The sequence below is a fragment of the Choloepus didactylus genome, chromosome 15 (assembly GCF_015220235.1).
Source record: "Choloepus didactylus isolate mChoDid1 chromosome 15, mChoDid1.pri, whole genome shotgun sequence".
Taxonomy (NCBI): Eukaryota; Metazoa; Chordata; class Mammalia; order Pilosa; family Megalonychidae; genus Choloepus; species Choloepus didactylus.
In genome coordinates, this window is record NC_051321.1 from 20,472,222 (window position 1) to 20,488,562 (window position 16,341).

At 43.7% G+C, this 16,341-nt stretch overlaps 1 protein-coding gene across 41 annotated transcripts in view; it reads right to left on the reverse strand.

The window, feature by feature from the left end:
- Nucleotides 1–16,341, reverse strand: part of TCF7L2 (transcription factor 7 like 2) — a 188,387-nt gene that overhangs the window by 62,355 nt on the left and 109,691 nt on the right. For 12 of the 41 annotated variants that reach the window (XM_037803711.1, XM_037803709.1, XM_037803706.1 and 9 more), the window contains one exon: nucleotides 8,544–8,687. The exons of 25 other annotated variants lie outside the window; for them this stretch is intronic. In XM_037803711.1, the coding sequence (XP_037659639.1) occupies nucleotides 8,544–8,687 (144 nt within the window). The remainder of the gene's footprint in view (nucleotides 1–8,543; nucleotides 8,688–16,341) is intronic. 4 more of the 41 variants (XM_037803710.1, XM_037803703.1, XM_037803732.1 and 1 more) reach the window with 1 other exon arrangement.

A 16,341-nucleotide genomic window follows, 5' to 3' on the forward strand; every position in this document is an offset into this window, starting at 1 on the left:
GAGAGAATCTTTCGCTGTTTTTCTAAAGCAAATATTTAATGCTTTCATCTTCAGTGCCCTAACATACAATCTGTCACCCAAATAAGCAAAAAAGGAAGAGGAAGAATAAAGAAAGAAACCTTCTCATGTGTGTTTGTAGACATGATATCATGTTCCCGACGTCAATCAGGCAGAGGACAAGCGCTTTCAGAGGGGGCTGATCATTTTGCCCTTCCTTCTAGAGGCAGAATGCAGGAGAATTAACACATCCAGGCACCAGGTCTTGCTCCTCTTGTGTGAAAATAACTCCACCGTTGGCTTTCTAAAGTGACCCTATCATTTCAATCAAGATGCAGAAAAACAGCTTGTTTTGAAGCTTTGTTCTTGTCTTTTGCTTGGGATGCTTTGGTGCCTGGTTTATATTTAAATGAAAACTATTCTTCTCCCACCTGGAAGACACTCCTCTCCAGAAACCTGTTGCAGATAATGGTAGTTTCTTATCAGTAAAAGTCCCCCCTTCAGCTAAGTCATGGATACCCAGCTCTACCACACTGGGAGAGATTTGATTCCTTCAGCCTGACCAGAGAAAAGGCGGAGGGCGGGGAGCGGGGCGTAAGAAAGTTGGGTTACTTGTAGAAGGGAGTTCTAATTCTTCTTCCTGATTTTAAAGCCATTTCACGTGCCATAAAGCCAGGAGGAGAGCTTGTGATTGTGCTTGCGATGCCACCTCCCCTACAATTTCTGCTTTCTGCACGGGGTCACCGCTCCCACTTCTCAACCGGCTGAAATGGCAAGTCTCCAAGTAATTACAAAGACAGGAATTAGATTACACAAGAATTTACATGAGTGTGATTGCTGTTCCCTTCCCTGGCAAAATTCACAGCAGAAACATCATCTACTGTTCATTCACGTGTCACCCTCCAAACTGGGGGCCTGTGAGGTCACCTCTCCTTATTTCCCAAGAGGACCAGCACATCCAAGGAGATCCACACCACACACATTTCCCTGCATTTCATGTTTTGCCAAGAAAGCCTCAGGCTCCAGGTAGCTGGTGAAATGGCAGCTCTGGACGTCCCACACACGTATGCGCTGGTTTCAGACCCCGGATGGGAATGTACTGATGCTCAGAGGAAGCAACTCAGGTGGCTCTAATCTCAAAGTTCTGATTTCATCTAGGTAATGGACAAGTGAGGGCAGTTTGGAACAAACTGCTGGGGCAACAAAACCCGCAGAAAATGCATCATCTTCATTTTAAACATGATGTCCAACCCTTAATAATCTATCCTGATCTCTGAGAAAGAATAATACAGATGATTCAAAACAAAATACTCCAAAAGTGATTTTGTTTCAGGCTGCCTACATAGTTAGCAATAACATATTTCCCTTGTTAATTTTTCCTGGCCACTGTCAGAATTAGCTTGAATTCTTCTAAATCTACAGTGCAGCCCAAAGCATTCTGGGTGTGCAGGCAAGAATAGCCAGGGATGAAAAACAGAAAATCCAGCTGAGACTTGTCAACAGCTAACAAGCTGATAACTAAGACCTGACGGTCACATCTCTTTTGCTGGAAAAGGTTGGAGAGAAAGCAGAGCAAAGAATCTGATCACCAACAATGAAAAATTAGCCTCTGAATGAAAGAGATGAATCGAGTCAACACTAACTTTCAAATGGAGAAAATAATAAAAATAAAACCCACATCTCCAGTGACTATATATAAAGATATAGCACGAGGGAGTTTGTGAGATTATGGAGCTGTTCCATCCTGACTTTGCTGGTGGTGGCAATACCAATTTATACATATGTTAAAATTCATAGCCCTGTATGCCAAAAGCCAATGTTATTGCATGATAAATTAAAAAATAAAATTTTTTACTTACTCCATATTTCAAAAAAAGAAAAACATGGTCCCCAGACCTAAAATCAGAGACACCTAGTGAGTGCTCCAGGCTTCTCATGCATGACCCAGGTAAGGGCATGCAATTCCTAAAAATACAGCTGCAGGTGAGTCGATCAAGCAAGACTGCAGTGAGGAAAGCCCGCCAGTGGAACCTGGTTTGGGTACATTTTGCTGCACCAAGCACGACAAGGACAAGAAGAAAAAACATAACCCTATGTTGTAACAAGGCCCCAAGAACTCCAAGTATATCCACTGACACTGCTCTCCCTACCTAACAGACACAGGCAAGGGACACAGAAATGTCCCCGTCTTTCCTTCAGGAAATGCAGACATTATTGAAGCCAGTAAAAGATGCCATCCTCCCTTTCCTCTCACCTCCACCCATCTTTGCCATGTGTTTTTGTAAAAATGCAAAGAGGACAAGCACAGTGTCCAAGAGACAGAGCTGTGACCACACAGCCTGGACCTCCCCCTCTGGATGGTTATGAGTTTCTTCTACTTTCTGCTCCATGGGTCTCTCATTTCCCCAGGGAAGAGTGGACTCCTCACGTGTCATGCTGTGCTCCTGGCAAAATGCAAGCCTTGCCAGAAACCCAGCAGGCAAGAACTGGGCTGAGCGTGTGGAGACTGACAGCCCCCATGACCCCTTGTGACCCCAGCCATGTAGGTCCTGTTCACTCCAAAAGCATCTCCTGCCAACTCTGTTTTCCTAAAGCAGAAGAGCCGCCACCAGGGCGCAGGGCTGAGACGCACGGGCTGAGGCCGAGCCGGTAGACCAAGTGACCGGTGTTGGTTGGGAAATAGACAGAGTGGGGCAGCCACATGTCCCTCATCACCCCACCTCTTTCCCACCTCTCCTGACTCACTTCTCCTTTCTTTGGTGTCTTCATTCCTCCCCCTGTCCTCACCCTCCATTCTCAGAAGGCACTGGATTTTCCAAAACACAAACCTTCCCTCTGAGCACAAAGATGCCTCTTATTTAGCCCTAACCAGAAAAGAGCTTTTCTTTCCTGCTGTATCAGCTGCAAAGGTTGACTGTGGAGCGAGCTCCAGGTGACAGGGCCACAGAGCTGCACGTGTGCCCAAAGACAAGTACGTGCACCTCAAAATGGAAACAAAGGGTTAAAAAACCATGTGGCTGTACAGAGGTGACCTCCTTCCTCGTTTTCAGCCTGAGGAGACAAGGCCAGACAATGGTCAGGAAAGGCCAGCCCATGGAAAGGGCAGCCAAGGCTTGATCAGGGCCCACATGCCACTGTCACCACCCCACTCCCCAAACAAAACAAAAAATTTTTAAACTACCACATTTTTAAATGCAAAGAGGCTTGGCATGGCCTTTCACAGATATGACAGAGAAGATTAGAAGGGTGTGTGGAACAAAGGATGAAAGATGACACAGCTCCTAGCATCATCACTCACTAAACTTGCAGCAGCTGATGCAATGAATACCTTTCAAGTAAGGCATCCAGGACTAGCTCCGATAAGAATGGATAAAAATTAAGATCTTCCACTTGGCTCACCTAACAATAATTGCCCTTAGTAAAAAAATGAATAAATTAAGTTCCAGGGTTTGGGCTGAAATATGATTCTTCTCTGTTCCCAAATTCTAGCCATCTCCCACACTGGCATCAATAAATGGAATGAAAATAGGAAAGTACTCTGGAAACAGAGACGTCATGACAGATAGAGAGAATGACTGACAGATTCCGCTGAGCAAAACCATCAGTGAAAAGCAACTGCTCCTCTCTTCCAGCACTGACCAGTATTTGATTTTAGGGGACCTAGAGGAATAAAACATCATATGGCTAATTTACACTCTCCCTTGGCACAAATCATTAATAACTGACCTCCCAGGGATACAAAAGGGGAGACAAAAAATAATAAACTCTGTGGCTGACAAGTCTTCTCTACTGACAACCTTTATCGCATGAGACACACACACAAAAAATAGGTGGCTCACAAAGAGTTGGGGAGAGGGAGGTAGCCACAGCGGTAAGAGCTGGGAATACAACCTGTGGAGTCCTGGCGGGCCTACGAGGCCTACGTGCAGGACGGAAGGACCTTCTCACTGCTTTCCACTTGGAAGACACCTTAGAAAACCTTTGCACATGTTGCCTGGGCTTCCTATCGGGATAACAGCTTTGCAGGATGGCAGAAAAGTGGGAGGCCTGAAAAGAACAGCGGTCCCAGCAATATCTCTTTTCAGTCCAAGGAATGGCAAACAACCTGGGAAACTGGATCTGGAAAGATGCCTTTCTCTCCGGGGCTACCTCACTGGTAGCAGAGCTCTATGCAAGTTGTGTGATGCAATCATGTAGGGAGCTCTGATACTCTAGGTGCAAACACATCACGGTCACAATGCACTGGAACGTGAAACTATTTTCTATTTTCGTAGAAACTGTGATGTGGACACCAATCAGTCCTTTTATACAACTGCAGCAGCTAAACTGCAGGGGAACTTCATGTGCTCATTTAACCTAGAAGTCAACAAATAAGCTCTGCAAGTAGAGACTATAAGAAAGGGAGGACTACCTTAGAATAATACAGGTGGTCGCCCACTTGCCATCCTCTCTAGCGAGCATGAGTTTGGGGGTATGAATTTGCCGGTCTGTGTGCACTTAACTATCCAGGACTGTACAAGCCAAGCCATGGGTCACATACATCAGGAGGACATCACGAAATATCCCGGACTCGTTTTGTCTTCACAGTTCCCAACTTACACCCACTCCCGCATGAGATGTAACTGTCCTGTAACAGCAAAACTTTGGGCATCGGGGCAATGGCTAAGCACCTTATTGGATGCTCACTTTTAGAATGGACAACCATTAGAAGTTTTATGAAGAGTCTTAACGGCACAGGAAAGTGTTTCTATTATCAAAAGGCGTACAATAAGCAGGAAACAAATGCATCTACAATGTGGGTTCATCTATGATTAAAATGCATTCTTAAAAGAGTAGAAGGATATCTGTCAAAATATTAACTTTGCCATTTTTAGTGTTTTCTTTCCCTGCTTATCACTTTACTAACTGGGAGTGGTGGAAACTAATTAAAAATTTCAGTTTAACAAGATGCTTGCTAATCCAAAGTTATAATGTCATGCTTTATAAAGCAAATAATTCTCTAATGCACTTTGTTTTATAAATCCAGATTTTCCATACATGACCTGTACTAAAAAATAAAGTACCCAGGAAATGAAGTAATATCTGTATTTATTTCAAATGACTAACAAGCAAAAATAAAACTCTGGCTATGATGCCATACATTTTAGAATCAGACATATAAATAAGCCACAGATTTATAGGATGTGGTCTAATTAACTTAAGAAAAGTTTCATTTCCTCTCACCAAAATGGTTAACACCCCATCTATGTATCTAGCTTTGCAAATTTAGCAGAAGTCTCTTTTTTCCCTTAAATTTATATGTTGTGAGGTTAATGAGCAAGTAACTTCGATAACTTGCCTCCTCCCGAAGACAGACAGTCACACGTCCTTAATGAAAATGAGCTGCAAAAGTCTAAAAACAAACTTAACAATAGCAAAAAATCAGAAAGGACAGAGGGCCCCGACTTGTTAGTTTCCAGCCACTGATCAGGATAAGTCTGTAGAAATTCTGAAGAGGAAGGAAACAAGGAATAAGGGAAGGGTTGGAACAAGGAACTTCAAAAAAGTCTGTCTGCTGGTATTTCCCTGAAAATGGTATTGACTAAGCAATTATAGGAAAAAGTTCATCCTTATCTGAATGGGTTTATGCCATGGGTCACACCCTATTATTGTCACTATCAAACATGTTAATAGCCCCAATGTAATGGCTGTGCGGTAAGCTTTAAAATGCACCTGAATAGCTAACTAGAAAGAAGTGACTCATCTCTGCCCTGGTGGGTATTGACTTTCTTAGTCATATTTACTCAACTGGTCTACCAACCTTAATTCCTGCAAGCAGAGACCAAAGGGTTAGAAGGAAGCTGAATTGCAAGGAGAGCAAGAAAAGGGTCAATGGAAGTTAAATATGGATGGGTGGAGGGCATCCTGAATGTGATGCTAGTAGAGTAAAATTGGTCTTGTGATGTCCTGAATCAGAAGTTTCCTCCCACCTCCTGAGAAAGCTAAGTGTTCAAAAGGATCAAACGCATTCTCTGTTAGCAAGTGGGAAGTGATTGGGGTAGAAGGCTCTGAACCATGGGCTATTACAAAACACAGCCTTTCAATAACAGTAACCTTATAGCTCCGCCACTTAGCTGTGTGAGCCAAGGAAAGTTGCTTAACTTCCCTGTGCCTCAGGTATTTTATTCGTAAACCGAAGAAAATCACAGCACCTCCCCCTTAGGGTGGTTGTAAGGTTTTAAAAAGTTAATTTATGTAAATTGCTTACAACAGTGCCTGGATGGAAGGAAGCACTATGTTGGCTATCACTCTTTGGCACTTCAAGGGATCCTCTTAAAACAGTGAAGAGGGCTGGGAAGGTATTCCACTGCCATCCTCTCTCTACAGATAAGGGAACTGCATCGCAGAGGGGTTTCCACCACGATGACCAGAGCCATCTCTAGCACACCTATGCTGTGGATCATGAGTCCCCTACACTGCCCCAATTCCTGAAGCAGTAAATAGTCCGAGCATTACATGAAAACTTATATGGAAAGGTGCTGCATAACTGAGCTACCACAGCAGCAAACGTTCTAACCTGCTGACACGCTATGAATCAGGGTGCTTTGCCAAGAGTCCTCCTTGGCGCTTGCGCTGGACCGAGGACACCTCCTCCCCTCATACAGCACCTGGCTTCACAAACATTATCTCATGTGATGCTCAAAAGAGTCCACAGGGGATCCTCTTTCACTGATGGGAAACTGAGGCACGGGGCAGTTTAGTAACTTGCCCAAGTTCCCACAAGTGAGATCTCTGTGTCTGTTCTATTCACAATTTATGAATTTAGAACCACTCCCAGAGATGTGACAAATGGGCACTTTTGCAGTAGATGTTCCCTGACTGGAGGAAGGGCTGAGAAACAAGAGCAGTGATTTAGTCACCTCCTCTGGGTCTTAAGTTATAAGAAAGAAAATTCAGTCTTTCTGCTTAATTTTCCTCATATACCAAATGGGTGTCTGGTTCTCCTTTATCTACCTCGTAACTCCAACAAAGATCAGTGAGTTTCCCTCTGGCAGGTTCTTGTGGAAGAATGGCTACGTTCAGAACGGGCTTAGCATTGACAGAATAAACAGCTAAGCTTATTAAAAGCTCTACCAGGAAGGGCTGCAGAGAAAAAGCTCCCATCAGGCCATGGCTACTGCACAGAAGGTGGGGGCTGGGGACGTCTCCTTGCTGTCATACGCACACCTGCCAGGTAATCCAGGTACAGGCAGCATCCTAGGCCAGCAGGAGAAGGAAACTCAAAAGGCCCCAGAAACATTCTCAGTTTTATTTACATCTGGATGAAAGGGGATGGTTCAACCAGAGGATTTCCATAAGACACCAACCAGTACATGAGGTTCCTAACCAGAATTAGGACATAGAAAAGGGTCCTTGACATTATATCAAGTGACAAAATGCAAACTGTGTGAGGCACAATACCATTTTTTAAAAACATGTTTAAAGTTTATGCACACAAATGGCTAGGAAGAAATGTATCGAATTTTAAAAAACTACTAATAGATGGATAAAGGTTTGGGTATTTACATTTTCTTTTATATGTTTTTCTACATCTCAGATTCTCTTGAATGGCCATTTAAGAGATGATTCATTCCACTCTTTTCTCTCTCTAAAGGCAACACACACTTTGTAAATACATCTCCACCTGTTAAAAGAATGATGCTTTCTGTCCCTATAGCCCTAGCAAATAGCGCAGCGCCTAGCATATATTAGGTACACAATAAAGGTTTTTAAAAGACACAGGTTTTACTAATTAGCCTCTAAAGTCATTTTTCTTAAAAAAAAAAAAAAAGCTACCACTAGTTCTAAATCATTTGCTGTTTATGTCTAAGAGTTACTTGAAAATTTTTTATCTGCATTGACTTTTGCTTTTCTGAAGATAAAAGTATGTTCTAAATGTTCTTTATTCTTCGGAACTACTGATTTGAAGAGAGCTGTCACTCCCGAGCACTGAGCAGTGTGAGGTATTGACAGTCTATTGGATTATTTAAAGGAAATTAACAATGCTTCCTGTCCTTGGAGAGCAACGACTGCGGGGGGAAGCCGTCTGCCACAGCCCCGGGTAGCTATCATGGCAGGGGGCTGAGATTCTCAGCACCCTGAATTTTAAAAGGAAATCTATTAAGTCCTAAGTTACCAGAGGCAGAAGCAAAGTTTAAGTTATCACTTCTCTTCCAATGGGGGCAGTGAAGAGTCCCGGGAAACCATTCCTGGGGGTCAAGTTTAACGGGAGCGTGTGCTGCTCTTCTCTCTCCCGGAAGCCACACGGTACCGGATCACCCGGCCTTGGCTGGGAGCCAGGGAGCACCACCCTCCGCCCCGTCCTTGGAAACTGGCGTTTTTATGGATGTGATAGCCCTATCAGCGGTCAGTACACCCAGACATCATGGCACCCGGTACTACGTGTGACCCAGCAGGATTGGGGTGCACGGCAGATGGGCCCTGCCCCAACCCCAGGTAAACTTTGGATGGGTGGTTTCATTTCAGAACTAGCTCATCTCATACCGTCGTTCTGCTCCGAGACCTACCTCCAAACACCAGGGCTCCCCAACCTTTTGTAAGGAGTGGCTCCTTTTCATGTCCCTGAAGACTTGAGTGCTGACAGTGAAGTCTGAGGGGGGGCAGAAGTGCTGACAGTCATGTCCCTGAGTGCAGCAAGGGAGGGGGCACTGCTGCCAGGAAGAAAGGGGAACACAGTGAGGCGTGGGAGGGAGGGGGACACGGTCCCCAAGGCATACATGACCCCCCAGCCTGACCTTCTACCTTAACGCACACTTTTCCTCCACGAGCCCCAAATGAGGAGGATGATGGTTCCCAATACAAACCCAGAACTCTTCCACCTCCCTGCCTTCCAGCTTGAGATCCCCTCTAGTGTCATCTCAAACAGAACCTCCTCCTCCATGCAGCCGCTCCTGATTGCGTTTCTGTTGTGTTGCTTCCACCCCTACCCATCGCCCGCCAATGAATGTGATCGCTCCTTCCTCTGAGCCCCCTGAGAGCACTCTCTTCCTCTCCCTCTCTATACCTAGCTCTCTTTTTCTCTCAACTTACCTTACTGAATCTTCTATTAGCTTCAACCATATGAAACTGCTGATATTTCTGCCCTACCAAAACACAATTCCATATGGTTCTACCTAATACTAGACCTGTTAGGGGATCTGCCTTAACACCTTCTCTCCTGCCAGACTACACTCATTTTTGAGAGAAGCAACTACACTTACATCCCTGAACCATTCACAAGGAGCAGGTGATGAACTGAACTTCTACCAGACTGGATCCCTACCACTACGGGAGCAGCTACAGTTACCCAGCTGCCCGCTCCATCTGAGGCCCTGGACAGGAGTGTGCATGTTATCCCACTAATCCTCACAACCACCCTGTGAGGTAGGTACAGACTGTCACACCCTTTTCACAGAGGAGGAAACTGACTCAGAGAAGTTAAGGAGCATGCCCAAGGTCACACAGCTACTAAATGGCAAAGGGGGGATACAGACCAGGTCTCAGTCAACCATGCAGGTGGCTGCTGTGTAGACTCATTTGCTGCTCAGATGTTTACTAAGGCTCCACAAACTGGGTAGAGAATTTAGGGGTGTAAAGAGCGATCTGGGGGTCAGAGAAGGGCTATGTCACAGCTAAGAAATATGACTTCTAATTGTCTTAAGAATAGAAAAAGAATGTACTCTTCATGTTCACCATAAAGGGTGTATACCCTCTATGCTCTAGCTTTTTAAAAATTTATAGGAAAGAAAATTCCATGAATGATATTTTCACCCATCTTAAGCTTGAATAATAGAATTTAGCATTAAGAATATGAGATTGACCCCATCACCCAATATCTTATGTCCTGATATTCACTATCAGCTTGAGCCTAGTGGGTATTGGAAGATTAGAAGAAGGGAAGATAGAAAATCAATGAAAACACAGGACAAATCTATAAAATGGCAGTCACATTTCAAGAATGATTTGACAGTTACTATAGTACCTGATCTTCCTATGGGCCACAAGTTTATCCTAGTGTATTAAAACCATCCAAATGCAAAGTGATCTCCCACAATGAGAGGAGGCCTTGCTGCCCAAAAACTGGTGCCAGTCCACTGCCCATGCTGGCTGCAGCTGACCCCATGTCTGGGTGCTGAAAGCCACCCTGACTGAAGCCCAGAGCTCTAACCCCAGGAAGGCAGCTGGGTGACAGTGGAAGTACTAGTTCCCCAACCCTGGAAGTCTCTGGGCTCCATCTGGGAAGCAGACACTCTCCCTGCTTTTCTCTACATTGATCATTTGTAAACAGGAACGTGAGTCATTAGGCAAGCATGAATCCATTGGAGAGATTAGTCCAACTTTAAAAGGACAGTGATCCCGTTTTGCCTTGTCATGGTAGTGACTCACCTCAGTGTCCCCACCAAAGGTGAATGGTTAGCCTCCAATTGTTTCTGGAAGGAACCCAGAAATATGGGGGTTTAATCCTTGTCTGCTTGCTTCCTTTGTTTTCTAACACAACGCTGACAGCAAAGAGGCACACTTCCCAAGGGCAAGTGCCCAAACGAAAGAGTTTGGAAAAGAAATGCATCTAAGGTTACCAGAGACCATATCATCTTTATTATCTTCCCACAGATATTTCTTCGAGGCCTGTGCTCCTGCAGGGGATTGTGGCTTATGAAGAATGTTACTCACATAAACACACACATACCCACATACCCCCTCTAGATAGATCTAGATACTCTTCCATGGCTGGGAAGCTCAGAGTCAAATTTCTAGGCCACTCCTACCAACCCTCTAGGAGCTACCTACCAGCTTTGAATTTGTGGGATTTGCTTTATTCACTTCTTATTTTATGGGCCTACTCTGATTTTCACTTTATTTTAATTTTCTTACCTATTCATTTCCAACCTTTCTTGCATAATACACAGTTTGTAAGCCACCTGAAATCTGAGGGAGGAGAAGATGTCTTATAAATAAATTGAAACATATGCCTAAATACAGAATCATTTTGTACTATGTGAAGAACCATGGCTGGGTCTCTCCTAACAGGCACAAAACTCTTTGATGGATCCTAAAGATTAGGAAGTGAGCATGTGCTGATTTTTCTGCTCAGCATCCATTCATGCTTTTTCCGGTAATGGTGCCCTGAACCTCTTAATTCATGTGGTTCAAGTGGAAAGGACCCCATTCCAGCTCCAGGGGTGGATAAGTTTCCCAGTCCAGGTCCTCTCAGCACTGCAATGCCTTTCTACAGACACTGGGTCAGAAAAGAGATCACAGACTTGTGGGAGAAGATAAGCTCTCCCTGGACTTGAACCTACCTCTATGCAATGAAGCCAGTCTGGAGGAAAACAGAGCCAAGAGCTGGTATATGGGCCCCTGGATCCAGCCATGCCTGCTGCCTGCTGCCTCTGGACTTCCCAGTTGTGGGTCAATAAGCTCATTTTGCTCATGGTTTGAGGAGAAACTCTGTCGGGCTCAGTCTAGTCCCCATAGTCAGACCAACCGCAGTGACTGCCCAGCCATGAATCAAGTGATAATGTAGAAAAAAGCTGGAGATACTCCAGGAAAAGAAAAATGAAGGCTTCACGAATTTCAGGCTTCTGATGTGGCAAGGGGGTTATTACAAGGCAATGTACTGGAGTGGGCATTTGGCATTTTTTGAAATAAGAATAAACAGAGCTCGTGGCACCGTCTCTGGGAAAGGGTTGGCCCCACTTCAGCAAGCAGGCACCTGCCAGAACTGCTATGAGGACCCCTCCTTCTCATGTAGTGCCCCCATTGAAGCCACAGTGCCCGACTTTAAAATGTGGTCACCATGAGCACACCAGATCCCAAAAGTAGGGGCCACATATGCTTAGTGATAACATCTGCCTCCCAGTTTTCTCTAGTCACACTGTCTAGTTGTGACAAGGTTGCCTGCCCCAGAGAGGATTTCAAGAGGCACGTTTCACTGGGGAAATGATGAGGCCGTAGAATGTCAACAGAGAGGGCAGGCAGAAAGGGGCTGTGGGTGTGATTTTCACTGGTGGCTCTGCATCTGTGACACAGGTGTTGGCCAGTTCTGGGCACAGCCACATGGGTCAAGAACCAAGAAGTAAGATGCCCCACCCACAGGGAACCCACTATTCTGTTTCTTTATGAGGTTACAGCCTCCTTCACCAGGTACCTGGGCAATATTCAAAAGTTAATACAATCAAATAGAAACAAATGAGCTAGAAAGTACAAATTGTCCTTCCAGGGAAAATAAACAAAAAAGAAAAAAATATAGAAGGAGCTGAAAAGTATATTTAAAAAAAAAGCAGCCCTCCTATGCCTCCAGAGAAAGATTTTTGTATCAAATAATGTGATTCAAATTTAAAATTGGCCAACAGCTATTAGCTATGGATAACCTCTGAATCTGCCCCTTCGGAAGGAAGACAAAGGCAAAAGCTTTAATTCATCTCAAAAAAGTTCAGAATGTGTTTTTTCTGGAAGGGATTTCTCCCTGACAGCAAGAGGAAGAAAATTATTTGAGGTCTCTGAAATAAATCAAAACTGTAAAATGGACCGTGTCTTAGAAATCTAGTGAGAAAGTAAAATCCTTCTATCTCTTTATCATTCACTCAAAAATACATGCATGTGTGTACAAACAAGGATACCAAAAAAACAATCAAAAAACAAAAAATGCCCCTGGCACCTATATAACCCTAGAGATAGAGGTGAGGGCTTTTTCCAGGCCATGCTGATCTAGCTTTAAGCTCCACTGATGATTCTCACCTCTGAAGGTGACGTAACTTTGATGGGAACTAATTACATTTAAAATATGCTGTCAAAACTTAACACAGATGCAAAGAATCCGTCTAATCAGGGCTCCAGACAAGCTACTGTTTTTATCATTAAAAACAATCCCAGTTCTTCCCCAAACCAGGAGACCATCACCATTGTAGCAAATGTATACAGTTTCTCATTATTATTTTTCAAAACCGTGCGTGTGTGCAAGAGACAAGGTGTGAGTGTGCAAGGTGTGTGTGTGCATGTGTAAAGGGAGGTGGGTATCACCAAAGGTGGATCTGCCCTGGCTCTGAAGGAACACACTGTTCGCCTCGCCTCTACTTCAGCATAAATCAGGCATGGGGCCCAGGGCCGCTGCCACCCCCCACTAACTAGCTGTGTGCCCCAGTGTGTTTGGGCCTCAGTTTCTCGTCTGCACATGAGGATGCTGGTGGATGGATGGCCTCTAAGGTTTCTGCCCACCTCCACCAAGCTAGCATCCTGCGGGGCTAGGACAAGGCAGAGGAGTGGGTTTCCTTAGCTCCTCAAATCCCTCTACATACAGGTGCGATGTGCCTGAGTTTCTGGATGAAGTCATTATATAATAAATGGGTCTATTTACTGTAGGAAGTCACATTAAAGGAGAAAAAGCTATCCATGCACAGTAAATACTTCTTAGCATAAAAGCTCTACATAGCAAAGGAAAACTAATTTTAAGGGAAAGACATCATGCATGCTAATTTGCAGCTTCATTTCAAAAGGTGCTTACTGGTTAAAAGAAAACTGTGAATGCCAATTCATGTTGTTTTCTATGGAAAAAAATACTGTCTATCAAACATAAAGAAGTTCCAAATAAAACACACTTTTTTATTACGTAATCATAAGTGACTATGGAAAAATAGGTACAAAATTTTTTTAAAAGAATTGGAGATAGAGTAAAAAATAAATTGAAGAGTTATTTGGGTAATTTTGAATAAAGAAGATGCTTTAAAAAAAAAAAACTAACATCAACACTAAATTAGCTCTATAAGGGAAGGTCAAGGCTTTATGGGGATGAAAGGTAATAAGGTGAAGTGGCTAACCTTAACATTATCCAGACTTGTGACATTAGCCAAAGCATGAGGGAAAAAAAATGAGTTCTAACACACATGTCTGGAAATTAAATGAAGTCCTTTCTAAGGCAAGCCTAATTCCTTGGACATGCATACACTCTCTGGGTGCTCCCACATCTCTCCACACTGCTTCCCATGACAGTGATGAGGTTCTCATGTGACCTCAGCAGGTGCAAGGTAAAGCTTCTCCCAGTGACTTCCACATCCATTATTTGCAAATGGAACTGAGAGCCGCTGTCCTTAACAGTGTAATCTCTCCAGACAAGCGAATGGCCTGTGAGTTCATGAAGACGCGTGCTCATCAACTACTCTGAGAGAATAGGAACTGATTCACATGTTCAAGCATAAAATATAAGTCCATTGACCTTACCCTGCAATGACTGCTGTGGGAGAACTTCCTGCAGTAGCTCTGGTTCAAGAACCACAGGCTGCAGAAAGCTTTGTGAATCGAGCTAATAAGGTAACATTATGCTGGTCTTTTAAGGAGCTTCTTGCTAAAGAGAAGTACCTTCCCAGCCACACCTTCGGGAAGGAAGGTTGGTTCATTTTTGCCCCTGTGCACCCCATGTGCAGCACTGAGCAGAATTGAGGGGATAAGAGGCAGGGGCTGATTTGGACTTACCCTATCTCCTACAAAAAGGTGGTGAGCAGCCTAAAATGGGACAGAGGTTATAAAGACAGCACAGGGGGCAGGGTGTGTCTGGGGATTTAATCACCCCTAGGGAAACTTAGCTTGCTTTGCTGTGACAAATAAAGCTGCATTGATAAAAAACATCCTCCTCCCCTATCAATAAGGGTTAAATGTTTAAAATGCAAATAACAGGTTTCTAAAACAGCCCTGGAATATCTCCTGGAAATGTTCTCTTAATTCACATCTTGTTAGCCACAGGAGTCCCAATTACATGTCCTCTTTTCTCATTTCTACTAACCAATTATCAACATTAGATAATAACATACTATTTTCTGCTAATATGTTTCCTGACAACATCAAACTCCAGAGGGTCTTCATGGTGCAAGAACTGAATAATGGTGCAAAGAAGGGCTAATTTATGAGACCGTTATTTAAATGTTCTCAGGTGTTCATGAAAACAAATCATTTACGTTGAGCTGCACTATAGACACCAAACCAATTGCATGAACACTTACTAAATTGAAATGGCTTTCAAAAGAAATCTCTCCAGATTTTATGAAAGTAGGAATCACATTGGAAGGATATAAATATTCAAAAGCAATGGACTCCAACAGGCAGGACCAACCTTGACACCCTCTCGTTCAGAATGGGAATGTAGCACATGAGAATTTGGGGAATGGCTCAATAGCTTCATGAACCAACATCCCTGGTTCCAAAATGGCCCTCGACACCAACGAGTTGTCCCTGTATAGCACATTAATGACAATCAGGCTACTCAGAACAACCCCACAATTATCAATGACGTGCCTAGGGTGACCACACTGGCTTTTGCTCAAATAAAGGGGAATTTTTAAAAGCCTGGATCAGTACCATATAGTATTTGAGGTTTCTCAGCTTGAAAAGTCAAACCTGGAGTCAAGTTTAGTGGTGTGGAGTCTGTGACAAATCATCCCAGGTGCTACCCAAGCCTTTGACTATACCTCCTTCTACCCAACCATTTATATCTTTTCTAGTAAATATCAGATTAAAGGGGACTTGGAGGGGGGGAATCTCTAAATTGTGTGCGTGTGTGATGTCTGTATATACAGAAAGCATCAGAGATGGTACACGTGAACTGGAGCTGGAAGGTCCACTCCTCTTGTTCTCATTTCTTCCCATGAGCAAATGGATAAGCCCATCTGCCTAAAGGTAGAGCCCAGCTAACAACTCCCACATTCCCATATTTAGAGGGATCTCGGTTCTCTTAAAAATTGTTGAGGGTTCTCTGCTTTGGAAATCAATTTGATCTCTCTATCATATGCAGCCAAAAAAAAAAAAAAAAAAATCAGGTCTGCCTTGAAAAGTTGCTCCTAATGCCAAAAACAGCTTGCTGGGCAGTGATTACAAAGCAGCCGTGCAAGGCTAGGTCTACCCCAAGTAGAGAAACTGCTTACATCGCATCAACCTGGTCAGGGCAGGAGCTGGAGTGGCAAATTTTGAGACAGTATCTCTGGGTCTACCCTGAGTAGAGAAACTGCCTTCTATCGCTTCAACCTAGTTGGGACAGGAGCCAGAATGGCAAATTGGGACAAAATATCTCCAGAATGTAAACATAACCTAGGCTTAACACTTTAGAAGAGGTAAAAGCAACAACAAAAACATAACAAATGAATCAAACACAAAGCAAAGCAAAAAGATGCAGCCATAAAAAGGAATGAAGTATTGATACATGCACAACATGAATGAACCTTGAAACTTTATGTTACATGAAAGAAACCAGTCACAAAAGGCCAGATAACGTATGATTCCATTTACAGGAAATGTCCAGAATAGGCAAATTCATACAGACAGAAAGTAGACTGGTGGTTGCCT